This window comes from Scardinius erythrophthalmus (assembly GCF_964197995.2).
Source record: "Scardinius erythrophthalmus genome assembly, chromosome: 9".
Taxonomy (NCBI): Eukaryota; Metazoa; Chordata; class Actinopteri; order Cypriniformes; family Leuciscidae; genus Scardinius; species Scardinius erythrophthalmus.
The window spans coordinates 1,956,181-1,974,381 of record NC_138229.1 but is presented as its reverse complement, the minus strand read 5'-3'; the positions used below and the strand labels follow the sequence as shown (position 1 = coordinate 1,974,381).

At 35.1% G+C, this 18,201-nt stretch overlaps 1 protein-coding gene across 4 annotated transcripts in view; it reads right to left on the bottom strand.

The window, feature by feature from the left end:
• tcf3a (transcription factor 3a) overlaps positions 1-18,201 on the bottom strand; it is a 49,081-nt gene that overhangs the window by 18,110 nt on the left and 12,770 nt on the right. For all 4 annotated transcript variants that reach the window (XR_014030738.1, XM_081374022.1, XM_081374023.1 and 1 more), the window contains exons 4-14: positions 16,251-16,321; positions 15,001-15,061; positions 11,447-11,478; positions 11,243-11,363; positions 9,936-9,994; positions 5,166-5,265; positions 3,174-3,274; positions 1,208-1,352; positions 771-829; positions 282-360; positions 99-175 (exon numbers count right to left, since the gene is read on the bottom strand). Coding sequence is in view for 3 of the 4 variants with exons in the window: in XM_081374022.1 (XP_081230148.1) it covers positions 99-175; positions 282-360; positions 771-829; positions 1,208-1,352; positions 3,174-3,274; positions 5,166-5,265; positions 9,936-9,994; positions 11,243-11,363; positions 11,447-11,478; positions 15,001-15,061; positions 16,251-16,321 (905 nt within the window). In the remaining variant the exon portion in view is untranslated. The remainder of the gene's footprint in view (positions 1-98; positions 176-281; positions 361-770; positions 830-1,207; positions 1,353-3,173; positions 3,275-5,165; positions 5,266-9,935; positions 9,995-11,242; positions 11,364-11,446; positions 11,479-15,000; positions 15,062-16,250; positions 16,322-18,201) is intronic.

The following is an 18,201-nucleotide window of genomic DNA, read 5'->3' as shown; positions in this document are numbered from 1 at the left end:
TCTAGTTTAAAATTAATTCATGTACTCACAATGGCTACAAAGTCATACATTTAAAGCAATGCAACGGTTTTAATAATTGGTGACACAGTTGAACATACCGGTGCCTGCAGTCCTGTCTCAAATCCAGGCGATGGAGCAGGCTGAGAAGAACCTTTGGGCCACTGAGATGCAGAGGCTAAAGACACAAACACAGGAGTCAATAAAGCCCAGTGCTGACAGAGTCGCACAGCAGATGGCACCACAGAGCCATTTACACAGGGAAAAAGCTTCAGGAAACCCACCAGCAACGTTTGAAGGAGAGCCCACGGGGGTGGAAGGGGTCGAGGAGAAGCTGTTGCCGTTATTGTCAGAGGGATATATCTAAAAACGACAAGAGACAATATTAATTAAAGGGTTGAGCTGTAAGATATCTGTGATTTTTATAGAGTTATTTTTAAAACATCACCCAAATATCACATAATGCAATTCCAGAAATATTTATAAACCACTAGATTATAGGTGTGTAACGATTCCCTCATGTCACGATTCGATACTGAACTCACGATACGATATTATTGCAAGACATATGATAAAAGGTTAACAAAAAATGTACTGTTGATTAAAATGCTGAATTTGATGTTACATTGTGTGTGTAAATGAATAGACTCGTTTTGGGTGAACTATACATAATACATATTGATGCATTTTTGCATTGTGATATATAGTGACACAATATATTGTTACACCCCTACTAGCTTATCATATTAAACTATAAATGATGCCAAACTCACCGAAGCAAGAGCTTTTCCGATCTCTGCGCCCGAGCTCCCTGCGTTCCCACCTCTGTTTACTGTATTGCCAGAGAGAGAGAGAGAGAGATAGAGAGATAGATAGATAGATAGATAGATAGATAGATAGATAGATAGATAGATAGATAGATAGATAGATAGATAGATAGATAGATAGATAGATAGATAGATAGATAGATAGATAGATAGATAGATAGATAGATAGATAGATAGATAGTTTTATTTAATGCCATGTCAGCATCTAAGGCTATTTCATGGCAAAAAATTAAATTACACAAATACAAATATCATATAAATACAATAAAACCAAGCAAAGAAACACAACAAGTCATATTATGCCATTTGTTTTGCATTGACAGAGAATGGAGCTCATGTTTACAGGTCACCGCAGTAAAGCTCTGGTTGTGCTCGAGTCTTACCCATGATGCTGTCGCTCCCGTTTATGGGCGGCGTGTGGTTGGGAACGCCATATCCAGCAGAAGTGGAGTGAAAGCTGGAGGGAATATTGACCTCGCTCCCGTGGAGAGGGTAGTTCTGCGGCGACAGGGGCAAAGGCTGGCGCTTCTGCACACCAAACACACACACACGAAATTATTATTCATTAGCATGTGGCAAATGTGTCACGTTATCTAACACCGTGTCTTAACCAGACGCGATAAAATTCCAGCGTATAATTTGTCTGTCCACACTAGACGCGACGCGACTGCGAGACATGTCAAAATCAATCAAAACCCACAGCCAATCAGAACAGCGTGTGGGCGGAGTCAGAAAATCAGAACAGTGTGTGGGCGGAGTCAGAAAATCAGAACAACGTGTGGGCGGAGTCAGACAATCAGAACAGCGTGTGGGCGGAGTCAGACAATCAGAACAGCGTGTGGGCGGAGTCTCGAGGCACCAGAGAGTAATCTTGACGGCACTCGCAAGAAAATGTATAAGTAGCAACATAATCAAACTCACAAATATTACACAATTTAAACATTATTAAAAATACATAGGCTACTGAGTTACTAAAACAATCTTTGTCAAAGAATACACTTGTTTGTTCAGTTTGAACGTTCTTGTTTCCACCTGTTTAATTTCAAGATCTGAGGTGAATTATCCAATGCTGCTTTTACAGCCTCAAAGCTGGAGCACTAAATGATATTCAGAGTCACATGACACGCTTTTAACATTAAATAAAGCACATAAACAGTCACTGAGATTATCATTGCCACACTTTGTGTTTGTTGTTCCAGCGCGACGTCGCAGAAAAATAGAAACAGTTTCTAAAATTGAATTAGGAGATTTTAACTCTCCTGCCAGGCTGTTGTTGAAAATAAGAACTTGTTCTTAAGTGACTTGCCTGGTTAAATAAAGGCTAACTAACTAACTAACTAACTAACTAACTAACTAACTAACAGACACGAAATTATTCATGAGCACATGGCAAATTGTATCTATTTATCATCCGGATCTGGTGCTGCCAAAAAGCCATTCAGACATCAGAAACATTCGATTGCTTTTCCACATGCGGTAATTAACTGCATTTTTTTCCATGTGGTCTCTGACTCATCAGAGAGGGAAAAAAACATGGAAATAGGTCCTGATGACATCATCTCTAAGTCTCAGAAACTTTATCATAGATATAGAAACTTGCATTTAATGTGTATACAGTACATTGATACATTTAATAAATAAACTACACTTTATGGTTCCAGAATGCTCCTATTTAACGCAATATTTTATATGAACGACAATTTTGTCAATATATATTTTTACGTAGTTCCCAAAACAATTTGATGAACAAATGTTCCCTTTTTTTAACCATATGAGTTTCAGATCGTGATCATGTTTTATTGTCCTTTTTCCTAATGAATAGTCAAGTCACTCATTAATATAGTGCTTTATAAACTACAAATTGTGTCAAAGCAGCTTCACATTAATAAACAAGAAAATAACAGTATCAATGTTGCAAAGTTCTTCAATTTGATCAGTAATGCAGATTCAGCTCAAATTTGATGTGTGAATAATGCAAAGTCCATTAGATATTAGGGCTGGGTAAAAAAATACAGATTTTCCGATTTTAATCGAGTATCATTTTTACGAAACGATATTGATTCTTAAATCCCAAGAATCGATTAGTCATCCTGTTTTCAGTTGATAAATGACTGGAACATTGTTGAGTGCATCCCATCCAATAAATCGCAATAATATTTGTGCTTTGTTACTATTGATATGAAACAAAGTCTCAGATTTAATTTTCTTACGAAATTCAAAAACATAATTGCCTGTGTCAATACCCAACCCTATTAGATATGAAGCAAACTCAACGAACTACAGAAGATAAGAGTCATTATTCAGGTCAAGCACATTAGAAATAGTCAGATGTAAAACTTCGCGGCTCACCTGTGGGTTTATGGAGGAGAACGGGGCCGGCTGACCGATGTGCGGCGAGTTACTCATGACCGGAGGATAACCGGACTGACCCCAGTGCTCCGGGAGTCCATCTGAGAAAACAAGACCCTTTCATCAGCGTGCGGTATTCATGGAGAAACGTGGAATACAAATGAAGATTAACTGTAAAATTTTGCCCTTATATAATCATCAAATATATGGATGTGAAGTGCTGAGTGTACATTATACTGTGAGATATAAAACTAGAATAGATCAGAAATATTAGAACATATGAAAAATGGGCTTGGCGTCAAATATTTGACAGCAAAAGATTATTTTTTCAATAATCACTGCCTTAGATTTTACATCTACCTTAATATTTATGCATTTAAATAGTCTAAAATGAATTGAAACACACAATCTGAGCCAAATATGAACAACTGGAAAAGCCTACTGTAATTTTTTTTATTTAAATACATTTATTGAATTAAATGTGAATTATTAACCAGGTGTATTGTTTTCCATTACATTTAGATAAGATAATAAATATGATGTTTATTTAAAAATGCATGTAGCAATCAAGCGATAAATAAGTTTAAAAATAAACTAAATATAATATAAATATAAAAACTTATTATTAAAAAAAAGAGCAACAAAAAAAAAAGTAAAAAAAATTCAACAATCAATTGGATGATCTGAGTTTTGTTGGGAAAATTACAAAAAATAATTAATTAAATAAATAAAAGAATATTAAGATCGCAAAAAAAAAAAAAAAAAAAATCAGCAAAAAACACTGTCTTCGCTCGCCTTTAGTTTAAGGTCCAGTTCTCACTATTATCTAGGGCTGCAACTAACGATTGTTTTGATAATCGATTAATCGGACAATTATTTTTTCGATTAATCGATTAATCGGATAGGTTTTTTTTTTTTTCAATTTGATTTTTGTTTATAACTAAATAAAACCCTAAATCAGGGTATTTATGTGTAAAAGTGTACTTTAAAAAGTGCAAAAGCCACACATTGAGTTTTACTAATATAATCTTTAATTTTTACATTTTAAACCCCAAACACAAAAGTTTGTCCAATTTTTAAACAGTAAAACAGTATAATTGATTTATTTGGTGGGTAGCCATGTAATAAGCGGGATTATCCCTTACATAGTAGACAAATGCTATAAAAAGAGAGCGGAATGGAGGTACGCAGCTGACAACAGGCTTGGTTAAAAGTACAGGAAAAATGATGTATTACTGCACAAGCATTCGCTGAAAACCACTGACTACAGTGACTTAAAAACAATATTTTACTGCTGGTGTTATTTAACTGCCTTTATATTTAGTGCTTCACTTTGTAAACACCATTTAATTTAACCTATTTCTGCGGTAGCGCTATTTTAATCCATCACTTATGTTGCGAGCGAACTGATTGCGCAACCTGATGCTCGATACAAAATAGATCTAGTGTGACTGTCCCGAAGTTAGTAAACAAAGCTGTTTACACAGTAGCATTGAATTCAACTAGACTATACCATTTTCACATCTTCATATAATGAGAATATACAGTTTTTGCTTGCCGTGCTGATGTTTCTCTCCGATTACTCTCTGCCATTTCACGTGACTGCGTTGTCATGAAAGTGACGTCATCAGCAACGCTCCCCGTGACGTGAGCAGACCAACTAATCGACAATGACATTCGTTGACAACGATTTTCATAATCGATTATTATCGATTTTATCGATTAGTTGTTGCAGCCCTACTATTATCCAAGACTTTTGCCTCAAACTCCTAATTACTGCTTATTAACAGTTAGTATGCTTTTTGTTAAGTTTAGGTATTGGGTTTGATTAGAGTTAAATATGTTCATGCAGAATAAGGCATTAATATGTGCTTTACAAGTACTAATGAACAGCCAATATCCAAGTAATTTGCACGCTAATAAACATCTAGTTAATAGTGAGAATTGGACTCTAAACTAAAGTGTGGCTCGATCTCCTGTGTGTTCGCATACCTTGCATGTTAAAAAAGCCTGGATAAAGGTTTCCCGCTTTCGATCCGGGGTATCCGGCGCCATCCTGGTTGTAGTCGTCGCCGGTGGAGCCTGGATAGGCCTGCCAAGCAGAAGAAGGGAAAGCTGGGATTTAGGTCACGCGGATGCGATGTGGAATCGTCCAGAAGATGTGGTTCTGCTTTAGGCCACAGTATGTGTGCATGTGCAATAAATTAGGAAACATTCATCGGAGATCAGAGAACGAATCCTGACTCCAGGGAAAGTACAAAATGACCAAACCAACTACAACAACATGTCAATGGACAAGAGTTACCGTAAATATGACACTACTATATATTTATACATTTATTACATATACACATATATTATTTTTTTCTTCTCCAAGTTATAAATGTTTATATATTTACATTTGCCACTTGGCAAGTGCTAGTTTCAGGCACGATTAAGGATGAGTAGGGCCCTATTTTATGCCTTGATTCCTGAATCCAGGCATAAAAAAGGAATTTATTGTATAACTTTAATAAATTTGACCAATCTTGCATGAATAAATCAAAAACAGGTCAGTACACTTAAATTAAAATCGCACTATAGACTAGTGTCTGTGAAGTTTATTTAATTTCACATGATTAAAAGCTAAATTAACTTAATGTTTTATCACTTCATTTGATTGCCAGAAAATTTTAAATACACAACACAAAAAAAACATTTTATAGAATTGATTCTTTAATCAATGATTATTAAAATGTTATTAAACCATTAAAATATAATCCAGAAAACTTAAAACAAAAAACACAGAATTTTGTAAAAAAATAAAATAATGGAATTGAGAAAAAAAAAAAAAAGTATTTCATAGGGTCCTAAACATGTAATTTATTTAAAAAGTGTAATAAATTGTTGTTAAATTGTATGTTTCATGATTTCAATTTATTAGATATGCTTTTCGTTCACAAAAATTTACTTTAACATAAAAAGCTAAATTAACTTAATGTTTTATCCCTTCAGTTGATTGCCAGAAAAATTTAAATACACAACAAAACAAATATTTTATAGAATTGATTCTTAAATCATTGATTATTAAAACGTTATTAAACCATTAAAATGGAATCCAGAAAACTAAAAAAAAAAAAAAAAAAACAGAATTTTATAAAAAAAAAAAAGTGTTTCATAGGGTCCTAAACATGTCATTTATTTAAAATTTTGTATAAATTGTTGTTAAATTGTACAAGTTTCATGATTTCAATTAATTAGATATGCTTTTTGATCACAAAAATTTACTTTAACCATTAAAATGTGAGTCTGGAAATCTGGAAAAAAATAAATCTGGAAAAAAATAAACTGATTTCATTGATGAGTCACAATGAGAGATTAAACTAGCATTTTGTTGCGCTCCATGTTCAACACTTTAAATAATAATAATAATAATATTATTCAAGTGTCTGATGTGAAAAGCGTTTGATTAAACCGATATAACTAGTAGTCCCTAGTTGGCGTTAACAAAGGCATCATGTAAAAAACGCTGTATACATTTTGTTTTTCACCGATACTATACAAATGACAAAGCACGCCTGTCTAGACATCAAAGGGTGCTAATATCATGAACATGTGACCGAATTACGAGCCAATTAAACAACAAAGGGGTCAAACACAAGCAACGCTCCAGTGATCGGATGTCAGTGACAGTAAAAATCCAAAGAAAATAAATAAACGGCACAAAATAGAAGAAGAAATGCCGAAGATGATGCATGCACACGAGAGAGAAAGAAAGAAAGAAAGAAAGAAAGAGAGAGAGAAAGAGAGAGAAAGAGATGCATTCCCAATTACAGAGCCATCTGCCCATTCCTGGAGGCCGGCCAACACCGCAGACAGCTGGAGACGCATGGAGAGAACGAGGAGGGAAAAATGAAAGGAAAGAGAAATAGATGAGGACAGGGAGAATAAAAATAGAGGGACTATTTGAGGGCCGTGGAGACAATAAGAGCAGTGTTAAGAACAGTAGAGCAGTAACCGGGGCATACGCGGACAAAACTGATGAGCTTACAGGAAAATATACCAGTGCAATCTCTTTGAGATGCTGCTCTAGTTTTATAAATAATGTGAATCAGTTTTCAATTTTCTTTTAAAATGTTAGTTATTTTAGTAATGCTGATGTTTGTCATTTTTTATCAGTGATTGTTTTTTGTTTGTCTTTCTTACTTTAGTGCATCAAGTACAGACCGTTTCAAAGCAGCTTTACAGAAGATGCATGTTTCAAATGTTAAAATTAAGAGGTTTTACAGGGCCAATCAAGGACAACAATCATTTAATTATAAAATAAAATTATAAAATAAGACATAATTCGCTCACTTTACAGAAATACTGCATTAAATAATGTTTTAGTGCAGAAATGTTGGTTGCTCTGACCTTGCACTTATTTGTGATTAGAATACAAAACTGTTAAGTTTAAGTAACTATAATAACCGTGAGATATACACTGTGCTGTAAATTAATATGCAAGTGACAATAAAGTACAATAAACATTCGAATTTTAGTTTTTCCAAGAAAGTGTTTAATGTTTTATTTCTCATATCTTTTAGATAAGTGGTATCAATCTCAGAGAGGTTTGTTAAAGTCCCCCTGTGGTGGAAATCAAGTTTTATTGTTGTCTATATGGTGTTTTTAATCTGCTTTAAGACAAACCATGTGTAAATTCATAAGTCGACACCATTGCTGAGTATTTTCTCCGTAAAACTGCAGTGAACCAAAGACAGTCTGAAAAACTGAAATCGAAACTGAAGTCTGAAATCGCTGGTGTTTCTGACGTCACATGACTTTTTTTCTCAGAATTGTGAGATATAAACATGCATACTTTTTTTATTTTTTATTCTGTGGAATCCTACTGATATGCCACTTACTTTAATCTGGAACAAGCGTACAATAGTAAAATTTGGGGTTACACTTTATTTTAAGTTGTCATTGTTACAGTGTAATTATATATTTAAGTACTGAGTAATATTAATTAACAACATGTAGTTACTATAGGTTTAGAGTAGGATTAGGGTTTGGTTGAGGGTTAGTTGCATGTAATTATGCAATATTTACTAGTATTACTATGGTAAGTACATGTAACAAGGACACTGTAAAAAAAAAAAAGTGTTACCAAATTTGCCTATTTGAGATTATCAGCCGTGACCAAATGACCGATTAAAGGGAAATGAAATTGAAAATTAAGTCATCCTTTTGTCATCTTTCTAAACAACTATGACTTTTTCCTTCCGTGGAAACATGAAACGAGAAATTCTGCAGAGCTTCCAAGTTGCTCTTGGCTCAACAGACCCAAACTATCATTCACTGAAAATGCAAATGTAGTGACGGCTCCTGATCACTGGGATGATTTTAGTAAAGTAAATAGAGCGGCTAAGAAGCTTGATTTCCACAGAAAGAAAATCATACGATCATATGAGGGTGTGTGAAAGACAACTTTGCTTTAAATGAAGTCTGAAATTCAGTGCATATTTGCTGTTTTTTAATACTTTGTGAGTAAATATTGTGTCAAATATTCATTTAATATCAGCTATTGTGCGTACATCTTCTATAAATACCTGACTATAAGTCGCACTGGGTCAAAATTGCAATACTGACAGAAAAAAATAATAATTACATTCAGAAGTAACAAAAAGATGTTAAAAAAATGGGGAAATGCACTATATAGTTAAACTTAAGCTCACGTACGTCTCTCATTTGGCTTGTCTTGTGTTGTGAAAAGCGTTATACAAATAAATGTGAACTGAACAAAGTCACAGCATGTTTCAGACGATAACTAGGAGTGAAACAATATATTGTTATACAAAAATGCAACTATGTATCCTGGAAAGTTCATCCAAAATGAAAATGACTGAAGAAATTCAAGTTTACAGAGTTTTAGTGTCAGTACTACATCAAACTACTATATAATGTTGAATATAATGTATAATAATGCAATGGGGGAATATGTGTGTGTCCTGATAATGCCAGATGTCTGATGTTACCAGTAAAAAGTGGCCGACATTATTTTAAATATATCTAGTCAGTGAAAGATTGCATATTCATCTAAAATAATTCAGTATTTTCATCTTCAGAATCATGAATATTGTTATTCTGGTGTCTCTATTGTCCGGCATTGGGTTTCAGCACCAAGTCCGAGTCCATTCATTTACACACACAATGTAACATCAAATTTAGCATTTTAAACAACTGTAAATTTTTTGTTTTATCATATGTCTTGGAGTATCGCAATAATATCGTATCGTGAGTTCAGTATCGTGATCTGTATCATGAGGGAATCGTTACGCGCCTGAAAAAAACCATGACTAAGCTTTTGGAAAATACGGTAAATTGCATTTATCGCCTTACATTTTGCTCTGTACAGGAAACCAGGAAAACCGAACAGTTTTGCACCGCTGCCCACGTCAACTCTCCAAGCCCTCGGAGGAATTAGTGGATGAGCACTTTGTCCATGCAAGAGATTTGCAAAGGCAGGGTGTGAGGGAGGGGTGTTGTGACTGCATGCACATGCAAGCATGAATGCACGACTGCATGCACAACAAACACAACCATAAAGGGAAAGAGAACATCTGCACACTCCCGTGGAGAAACTATAGGCGGCTCACTGTGTGCATGTAGTGTGTGTGATATGAGCACTACAGAAAGTGCATGTGTATGTGTGTGTGTGTGCATGTGTGTTTTGGGTCAGATTGATGGCACGTGGCATGATAATCTGGGCTCAGACACTAATGAGGCCACGTCGACACTCACCGAAGAAATAGACGTCGGCAATCCGTGAGGAACCTTCCGGATCTTTTTGGGCAGTGGATCTGAAATGAAAACATTAGCAGATCACAAATGCATGCCAAAGACTGATTCAGGTGATCATGATTGACGAGCTGATGCAAAAGACGACACCTCATGATTTTCAAAAACCACACATTTTCATGACTGACTCGGTGTCGTCAGTGCTTGTGCCCACAAACCCATATCACAAAATATGACACTTGTATGGCTGCAAGATAACAAAATAATATTGCGATTTTATTAAATAAATGAACTGCATGCATGTAAATCACACAGTGCCGCGCTTCATTCTGAAACAAGCAGTGCATTTATATTAAGGATGCATGATAATCGGCCACTATATCGGTATCGGCCGATATATGTTTATTTTTAATGTTATCGGCCCGATAAAAAAAAATCTATTACATAATGTATTATTTCCTTCAGCTGAGACACTTCAGATGCGCACTGTTCAACACGATGGTTTTGAATTATTTGAAATATGATTGAAATCACTTTGAAAAGTAAAACACAGTTCAGTGCAACATGTGCAGCGCAAGTCTGTCATATCGGCTACATAACATTATCATGAGAACATCATAATTGTGTGCTTAACACATGGTGAGACTTTTTTTTTTTTTTTTTTGGATTTAGATTTATTGGACTATATAAATATCGAATATATCGGTTATCGGCTATCAAATATAAAGAATTATCCGTTCTCGGTCAATCAAAAATTTCATATCAGTGCATCCCTAATATATATATTTATCGGCAACATGTCAGAATAAAAGCTCAAAGGGTTGCCGTTTGAACACGAAGAAATTAAGATGTAATTGTAAAGATGTAAGATCGTAATTTTACAGGAAAATAGATATTTGTATTTTTCTTATTTTGTTTAAAATAAAGGCTATATTTAATAATAGTAATCAAAATAAAATCATTATTATTAAAATAGCATTATTTTAGTCATATTGAATTGGTCAAAAACTGCCTATGAAAACTTAAACAGATTTTTTTTACTTTATGGTTACTTGAAAAGGTTCATGTTAGTTTTTCTAGCTTTGAAAAGGTCAGGCTACGCGAGAGACAATGAAATCTGTTTATAGTGGTCATTATGCAAATATTGCTAACAACCAACCAATCACAAGCCAGCATATCTATCAAACCCAAAGCCATGAGGTTGAAATGCACCGATGGGTGAAAAAATAGATTTTTTCACTTTATTTTATTTTTTATTTTTTTATGATGTTGATTAAAAAATACCCAGCGTTATTTGTATCTCATCTCACCAATGTTGGAGTCGGCCGGCCTCCGGCGGTGAGGACTGTAGAACTGAGAAGAGACTTTCATGCCCGGCGAGGAAAGCCCGTCGGACCCTGGGATGTTGATATCCCCTGGCAAGAGCTGCGGCTACAAATAAATAAGAGCTCTATGAGGATGAAACCCAAAATTGGTCGACAACTTAATAACAGCAGATTTAGTGTGTTCATTACCTGTGTAACAGGGTAGCCTCTTTCAGATTTCCCTGGAAAAAACACACAAAAAACTCAATTATTACACTTGGATTACTAATGGCTAGGCCTAAATTTTTTTTGTGCTGTTGTTTATGTTTTTTTGTGCTGGCTGTATGAAACATCTAAGAAAATCTGGGAAAATTAGCAACCCATTTAACTTCAATAATGTGGCGCAAATCTGAGCGAAACTGGACACTTGACGAGAAAAGGCAGGACTCTCAGAATTAAATGATGAAAGCTAGTCAAGTTTGATTTAATGTTGCCATTAATTACGGTAGTTGAGCTGTATAACTGATAATTAACTAACATTACAACATATTAATGCATTAAAACTTCCCCCTTTAGTTCATTCACACTCCAAATTGTAATAAAATTAAATGTATAAATAAAATAACTAGGGCTGTCAAAAGATTAATCGCGATTAATCGCATCCAAAATAAAAGTTTGTGTTTACATAATATATGTGTGTGTACTGTGTATAATTATCTTGTATAAATAAATACACACACATGCATGTATATATTTAAGAAATATTTGCATACATATACTGTATATATTTATATATAATTTATATTATATATAAATATAATTTTTATATATAAATTACACATTTTTCTTAAATATATACAAGCATGTGTGTGTATTTATATATACAAATTTAATTATACACAGTACACACACATATATTATTTAAACACAAACTTTTATTTTGGATGCGATTAATCGCGATTAATCTTTTGACATTTAAAAATAACACACACGCATGTATTTTTGTATGCATGTATGTAATATATATATATAAACATATTTGTAATGTAAATGTAAATAAATGTAAATTTCATTACATTCATTTTAATTTTGTGTGTGTGTGTGTGTGTGTATATATATATATATATATATGTGTGTGTGTATATGTATGTATATATGTATATACACACACACATACATATATACATATATACACACACACACACACACACACACACACACACACACACTTCTCTCTAAAAAAGTGATGAGGCTGTGGTACTAGTAAACTAACATTACAACATATGAATGCATGAATCTGAAAGGTTGTGTTGGTGCTTGTGATTTATTCATGACTGATAGTGTTGGTCTGAGAGTTGGCGGCTCCATCTGTCCGCGTGTGCCCTCGCCGGGCCGAGGTGCGCCGGTTATGGGCTTAGCACTGGGCACAAACAACAAATTGTCCCATTATAAATGCCTAAGTGGTAATTAGTTAAAAAGCAACCCCCACCCGGCTTTAAAGCCCAGAGAGGCGCGTGGATTAAACCCCCTGTAGGACAATCCCTGCGTGACCTAAACCTGCTCAGGACAGCGGGCGCTCGAGCGCTTCGGCTGCACAGGCTGATCTGCTGGGGAAATGAGGTCGATCTGATGTATAGTTTGTCACAAACGCACACAAAAGCCCTGTTCGCACGGGATTAGCATTACCTGGTGACCTCTAGTCATTTGTTATAATTGCGGAGATCGTCTGTGATCTTAATCCCGTGCGAATCGGCATCTCTGTGATTTGTAAAGTAAAACCCCGCATGACCTTCCATATTTCGCCGAACACGAGGTCCTGTGATGATATTAGTCCCGTGCGAATCGGCATCTCTGTGATTTGACGGGGTCGTATATAATTTTTTCAAGGTTTTTGTTTCCAGTGCGCTTTTTTATCCATCTTTCGTGAGGAATAAAGGCTGCGTTTGAGTGTTTTGATGGTATTTTGGGTGCTGGGTCATATCGCTATACACCATACGATACAACTATAAAATTTTCTGAAAGAGAAAGCTGAAAATCATCAGAAGCACGAAAACAAAAGGAATGATTAGATGGAGATGGAGGACATGTATAACAGCATGCGGTGAGGAACATGATATATCATACAGCGAGAACTATCACGACAGGACATTTCCAAGCAATAGCCTATTGACATCAGGGACGGGACGGTATAAAAATTTTATTTCACGATAATAGTGAGCAAAATTATCGTGATTATCAACATTATCACGGTTTTGTTAAAACGAGATGAAAGTGTTCAAAAGTAACCGATGCTCACACTGAAAACATTTCAACAAGTTTTATATTTGAAAATCAACAAACAACAAATAAAACAAGCACTTTTTTAAGCAAGATTATATTCTGTGGCATTTCCTTCCTTAAAGGGATACTTCACCGCTGGAAAGATGAATGTGTATTTAAAATGGGTCATTTATGTAGAAATGTGAAAATATTTTTTAATTTGGAGCTTTCTAGACTGAGACAACCAGAAAATGTATTTTTGGCTCATGTGGATGAAAGACAACAACTCCCAGAATGCACTTGCTTGAGGGCCGTGGGAGAACGGCGCGAGGCCGGTGGCGTGATCACCGATGAGCGGGAATTTTCTTAGCAATGGTAAAACGCACATCAACCGATCACTTGTTTAGCGTTCATGTAAACACTACATTCAGATTCACCAATCGGAGTGAATTCAGTTAGATTAAAACAAAAGGTGTGCATGTAAACAATGAATGGCGACAGCAGAAAGCAAAAGCCGAATCCCGGACATTTTGGATGATCTCACGGTCCGGGAAAAAGAGGATGGTCACCCCTACTACTCGGCTTTCTCCACAGAACAAGAGCCTGCTAGCTTAGCTTCCAAAGAAAGAAGGCTGACACTAAGTGTACATTCTGTGAGTGAGATCCCCCTATGGGCGAGTCGAACACATGCGGGACAGCGCCTACTACTGGCTGTAGTCTCTCGCCTCTGGACAAAATATCGACATAAATCTCTCGTCTCAGGGGGATATGAGGGAGGAAAGCACGTTAACTCGAAAACACTACGGGTTTTCTGCTGATACAAAGCTTAATGCTAAATCCTGAAGTATCCCTTTAAAATAGCCGTCGTCAATAACAACATAACGCATTATAACAGCGCACACACGTATCACGACGGACGCGCTCTCTCGTTTCATTCAAATACAACTTGCCGTCTTGCGTCTCCGTTTTCGATTGTGCTGAAAATGAAATCAGAGTTGATTTATTATTTACTGAGTTTGATAATATTGTTGTAAGATTTAAAACATTAATCTGCCTTCCGCCATTCCTTCTCGAATAAAAAAAACAACAACATTGCACTGCGTCTGCGTCAGCCTGGACAGGATTAACAGTGAGTTATTAAAATCGCGATAATCAAACATGGTTTTAATGATAATTCAATTTTAAACGATAATAATAACCGTCAGTACATTTTATCGTGGTTTATAGTAAAACCGGTAATCGTCCCATCCCTAATTGACATCATATCCGGGAGATACGCCAGTAAATTCGAGTAAAACCACAGGCTTCGCTGATCCCGTGCGAATGCATTTCTAAATCACGCAAGGTCCGCAGATAATGCTAATCCAGTGGGAATAGGGCTAAAGAGTCTCCAAAAACACCTCATCCATAAGGACAATCCATCATTGTAAGAATCTAAACTCCCTAAAATTATTGTGTGAGATTTTGCGGGTGATTGCTCTGATTTTAGTGTTGCGTTAACTTACCGTCGATATCCAGGTTGTACATGCCGTCGTGCTCCGGGTAGTGAGGCCCGTCTCCGTACAGCTAACACACACAAACACACAGTCATATACAACAGCCGCATTGAAAATACACATTTGAAGGTGGTTATGCCGTCAAATATCGATATGACTGAAAGTTGTGTACTATGTAACATTACATACTTAAAACTCACAGCATTTACTGGAATTAAAATTATATTTTTAATGTAATTATATTTAAATTAAATATATAACTTCAATTTAATAATAAGAATATGTATGCATGCGTGTGTGTGTGTGTGTGTGTGTGTGTGTGTGTGTGTGTGTGTGTGTGTGTGTGTGTGTGTGTGTGTGTGTGTGTGTGTGTGTGTGTGTGTGTGTGTGTGTATAAAAAATTATATTTACATTTCAAAATATTAATTATATATAACTATAAAAAGGTCAGGTCAAATACAAAATATATAATATATATTTTTATTAAATACTTTTAAATATTATTTAAATGGCTGTTCTTCATATAAATGATATAAAAAGACTTTCACGTACGCAAACTTTAATATACATACACAAACTTTAATATACATACACATACATACACACACACACACACACACACTATTTTAAAAAAAATATATATACATTTTACACATTTTTTATTCGTTTTTTAATTAAAATGTATTGGATGGATGGATGGATGGACGGACGTTCATATAAGTTAAGTATAAATACTTTCACGTTCGGCAGGGAAAAAACCCTGTTTAATATTTAAGTTCAGCGAGACGGTCATGAAAAATGCTGGAACCTTAAACTAACATTATAGATGGAAGATAGAATTGATAAAACCACAAGAGTCTGCTAAGCTTATGAGCAAAATAGGGCAGGGACAGAACCATACACATCATTCAAACACACACTCACACACGTGACGCCTCTAACATTCATGCAGCCTGACAGGTGAGAGATCAGCTTTCGACCGAACAGGTAAACACCAGCAACGGTCCGCTTATCTCCCACACTGACCGACTGACCCACAAACACACACACTTACTGAGCTTACGATCTAAAGATACACACCAGTTTCCTTCAAACTAAATAGGAGTCGTCTTAAAGTGGACCGGATAACTAGTCCAGTCGGGATTGTTTGCTTTAGGGATTAAGATCTAATGGTACAAGCGAAGCATGAACAAACACCATGTGAGTCAGTGTCGTGTGTTTGTGTGTGTGTGTGGGTGTGTGCGTGTGTGTGTTCTTACCCGTGCGCCGAACGAGGGGCCATTCGCTTCCCCTGAACCCCAAGTGCCTGAGCCGCTTCTTTCATCTAAACCTGAAACACAAACAAACAATAATTGCTTTTACATCACGGCCAATAATCAATTTGACATTATAAATATACACTGTTTTATCTACACTAATATAATATAAAACTAATATAAGTTTGGGGTCGGTAAGATTTTTGAAAGAAGTCTCTTCTGCTTATCTGCATTTATTTGATCAAAAATACTATAAAAATTGTGAAATATTATAATTTAATAGCTGTTTTATATACAATAAAGTGTAATTTATTCCTGTGATCAAAGCTGAATGTTCAGCATCATTACTCCAGTCTTCAGTGTCACATGATCCTTCAGAAATCACTCTAATATGATGATTTGATGCTCAAGAAACATTTCTCATTATTATCAATTGAAAACGGTTTCATATTTTCGTGGAAGCTGTGTTTTTTCCCCCCAGGATTCTTTGATAAAAATACATAAAAAACAGCATTTATCTGAAATTGAATTTTTAGTAACATAACAAATGTCGCTTTTGATCAATTTAATTGTCTATGCTGAATAAAAGTATTGATTTCTTTACAAAAATCTGACATTTTTATAGATACTGTATTTCTTTATGCAATTAATATAATAAATGCATCAAAACAATGCACAGTAAAACGACAAATAGTAATTTAGCACTTTTGAAAACCTGTCACAGAAAAGAGTGTTCAGTTAGAAATATGGTAATCAAAATGTAAAAAGAGAAAGATCATCAATAATCTTGGCTAATATATCCAACACTGACCATTGACCAATATATGCTACACTAAATAAATAAATGTATAAAGTCAAATAAACAAATGCATAAATAAACCTATAAAATCATAACTAAATATATAAATGCATTAATAGATACATTTAATAAATAAATGCATAAAAAAGCATTAAAAAATACATTTACAAATAAATGAATGCACAAATAAATACGTAAATACATACTCAGTCAAACCTAAATGCATTAAATAAATGCATAAACTCAAACAAATGAATAGATAAATCTATTTAGATACATAAATGCATTAATAGATAAATGCATAAATGTATAAATAAAACTATAAAGTCATAACTAAATACATAATGCATTAGATACATTTAATAAATAAATGCATAAAAAGCATTAAAAATAAATTTATAAATAAATGAATACACAAATAAATGCATAAACTCAAATAAAGTCAAACATAAATGCATTTTAAATGCATTAAATGTATAAAAGATAAATGCATAAATGAACCCTGCCACAGAAAAGAGTGTGCAAAACGTATATATTTTAAGTTAAGTTAATTAGTTAGTGGGTTGGCTGAATGGCTCGTGCACTAATAGATCTTAACGAGCCCTGTAGGCTGATTTGAGGTTTACTGGAAAACCCCATAAGACGAGTATCTTAAGCCTCTTTCACAAAGAGATTGCAGAAAGATGTTCCGGCAGCGTTCGTTCACACTGTCAGATCTCCCCCACGAGCGGTGCATTATCAGGTCAGGCGATGACCTGACTGAAGCTCGATGGGCGAAACTGTGTTTGTGTGTTGCATCTCTATATCTGCCCGCTTCTGTGAGATCTGACGCGTGAGGTGAGCCGTCGACCAAAACCTCAAAGGTTTTTAAAACCACAAATGTCACCGAAATATTTGCGCTGGAACTCGGAGAAAAGGCACACAAAGGCTGGAGACACCGAACGGAAGATTTTTAAAGATTGATGGTGCAGAAATTTCCCGAAACCGCACCCCCATCTGCGCCTTAACGCTCGCAAACATCTCTGGAGAGGAGAAGCTTAATTGTGTGCTGATTTGCATAATTGTGCATATTAATGAGGTCTCTGCTTATGAATATGCATTTTTGTTTTGTTGTCTAATTAAAAAGAGGGAAGGGGGGGGGCTGATCACGACAGA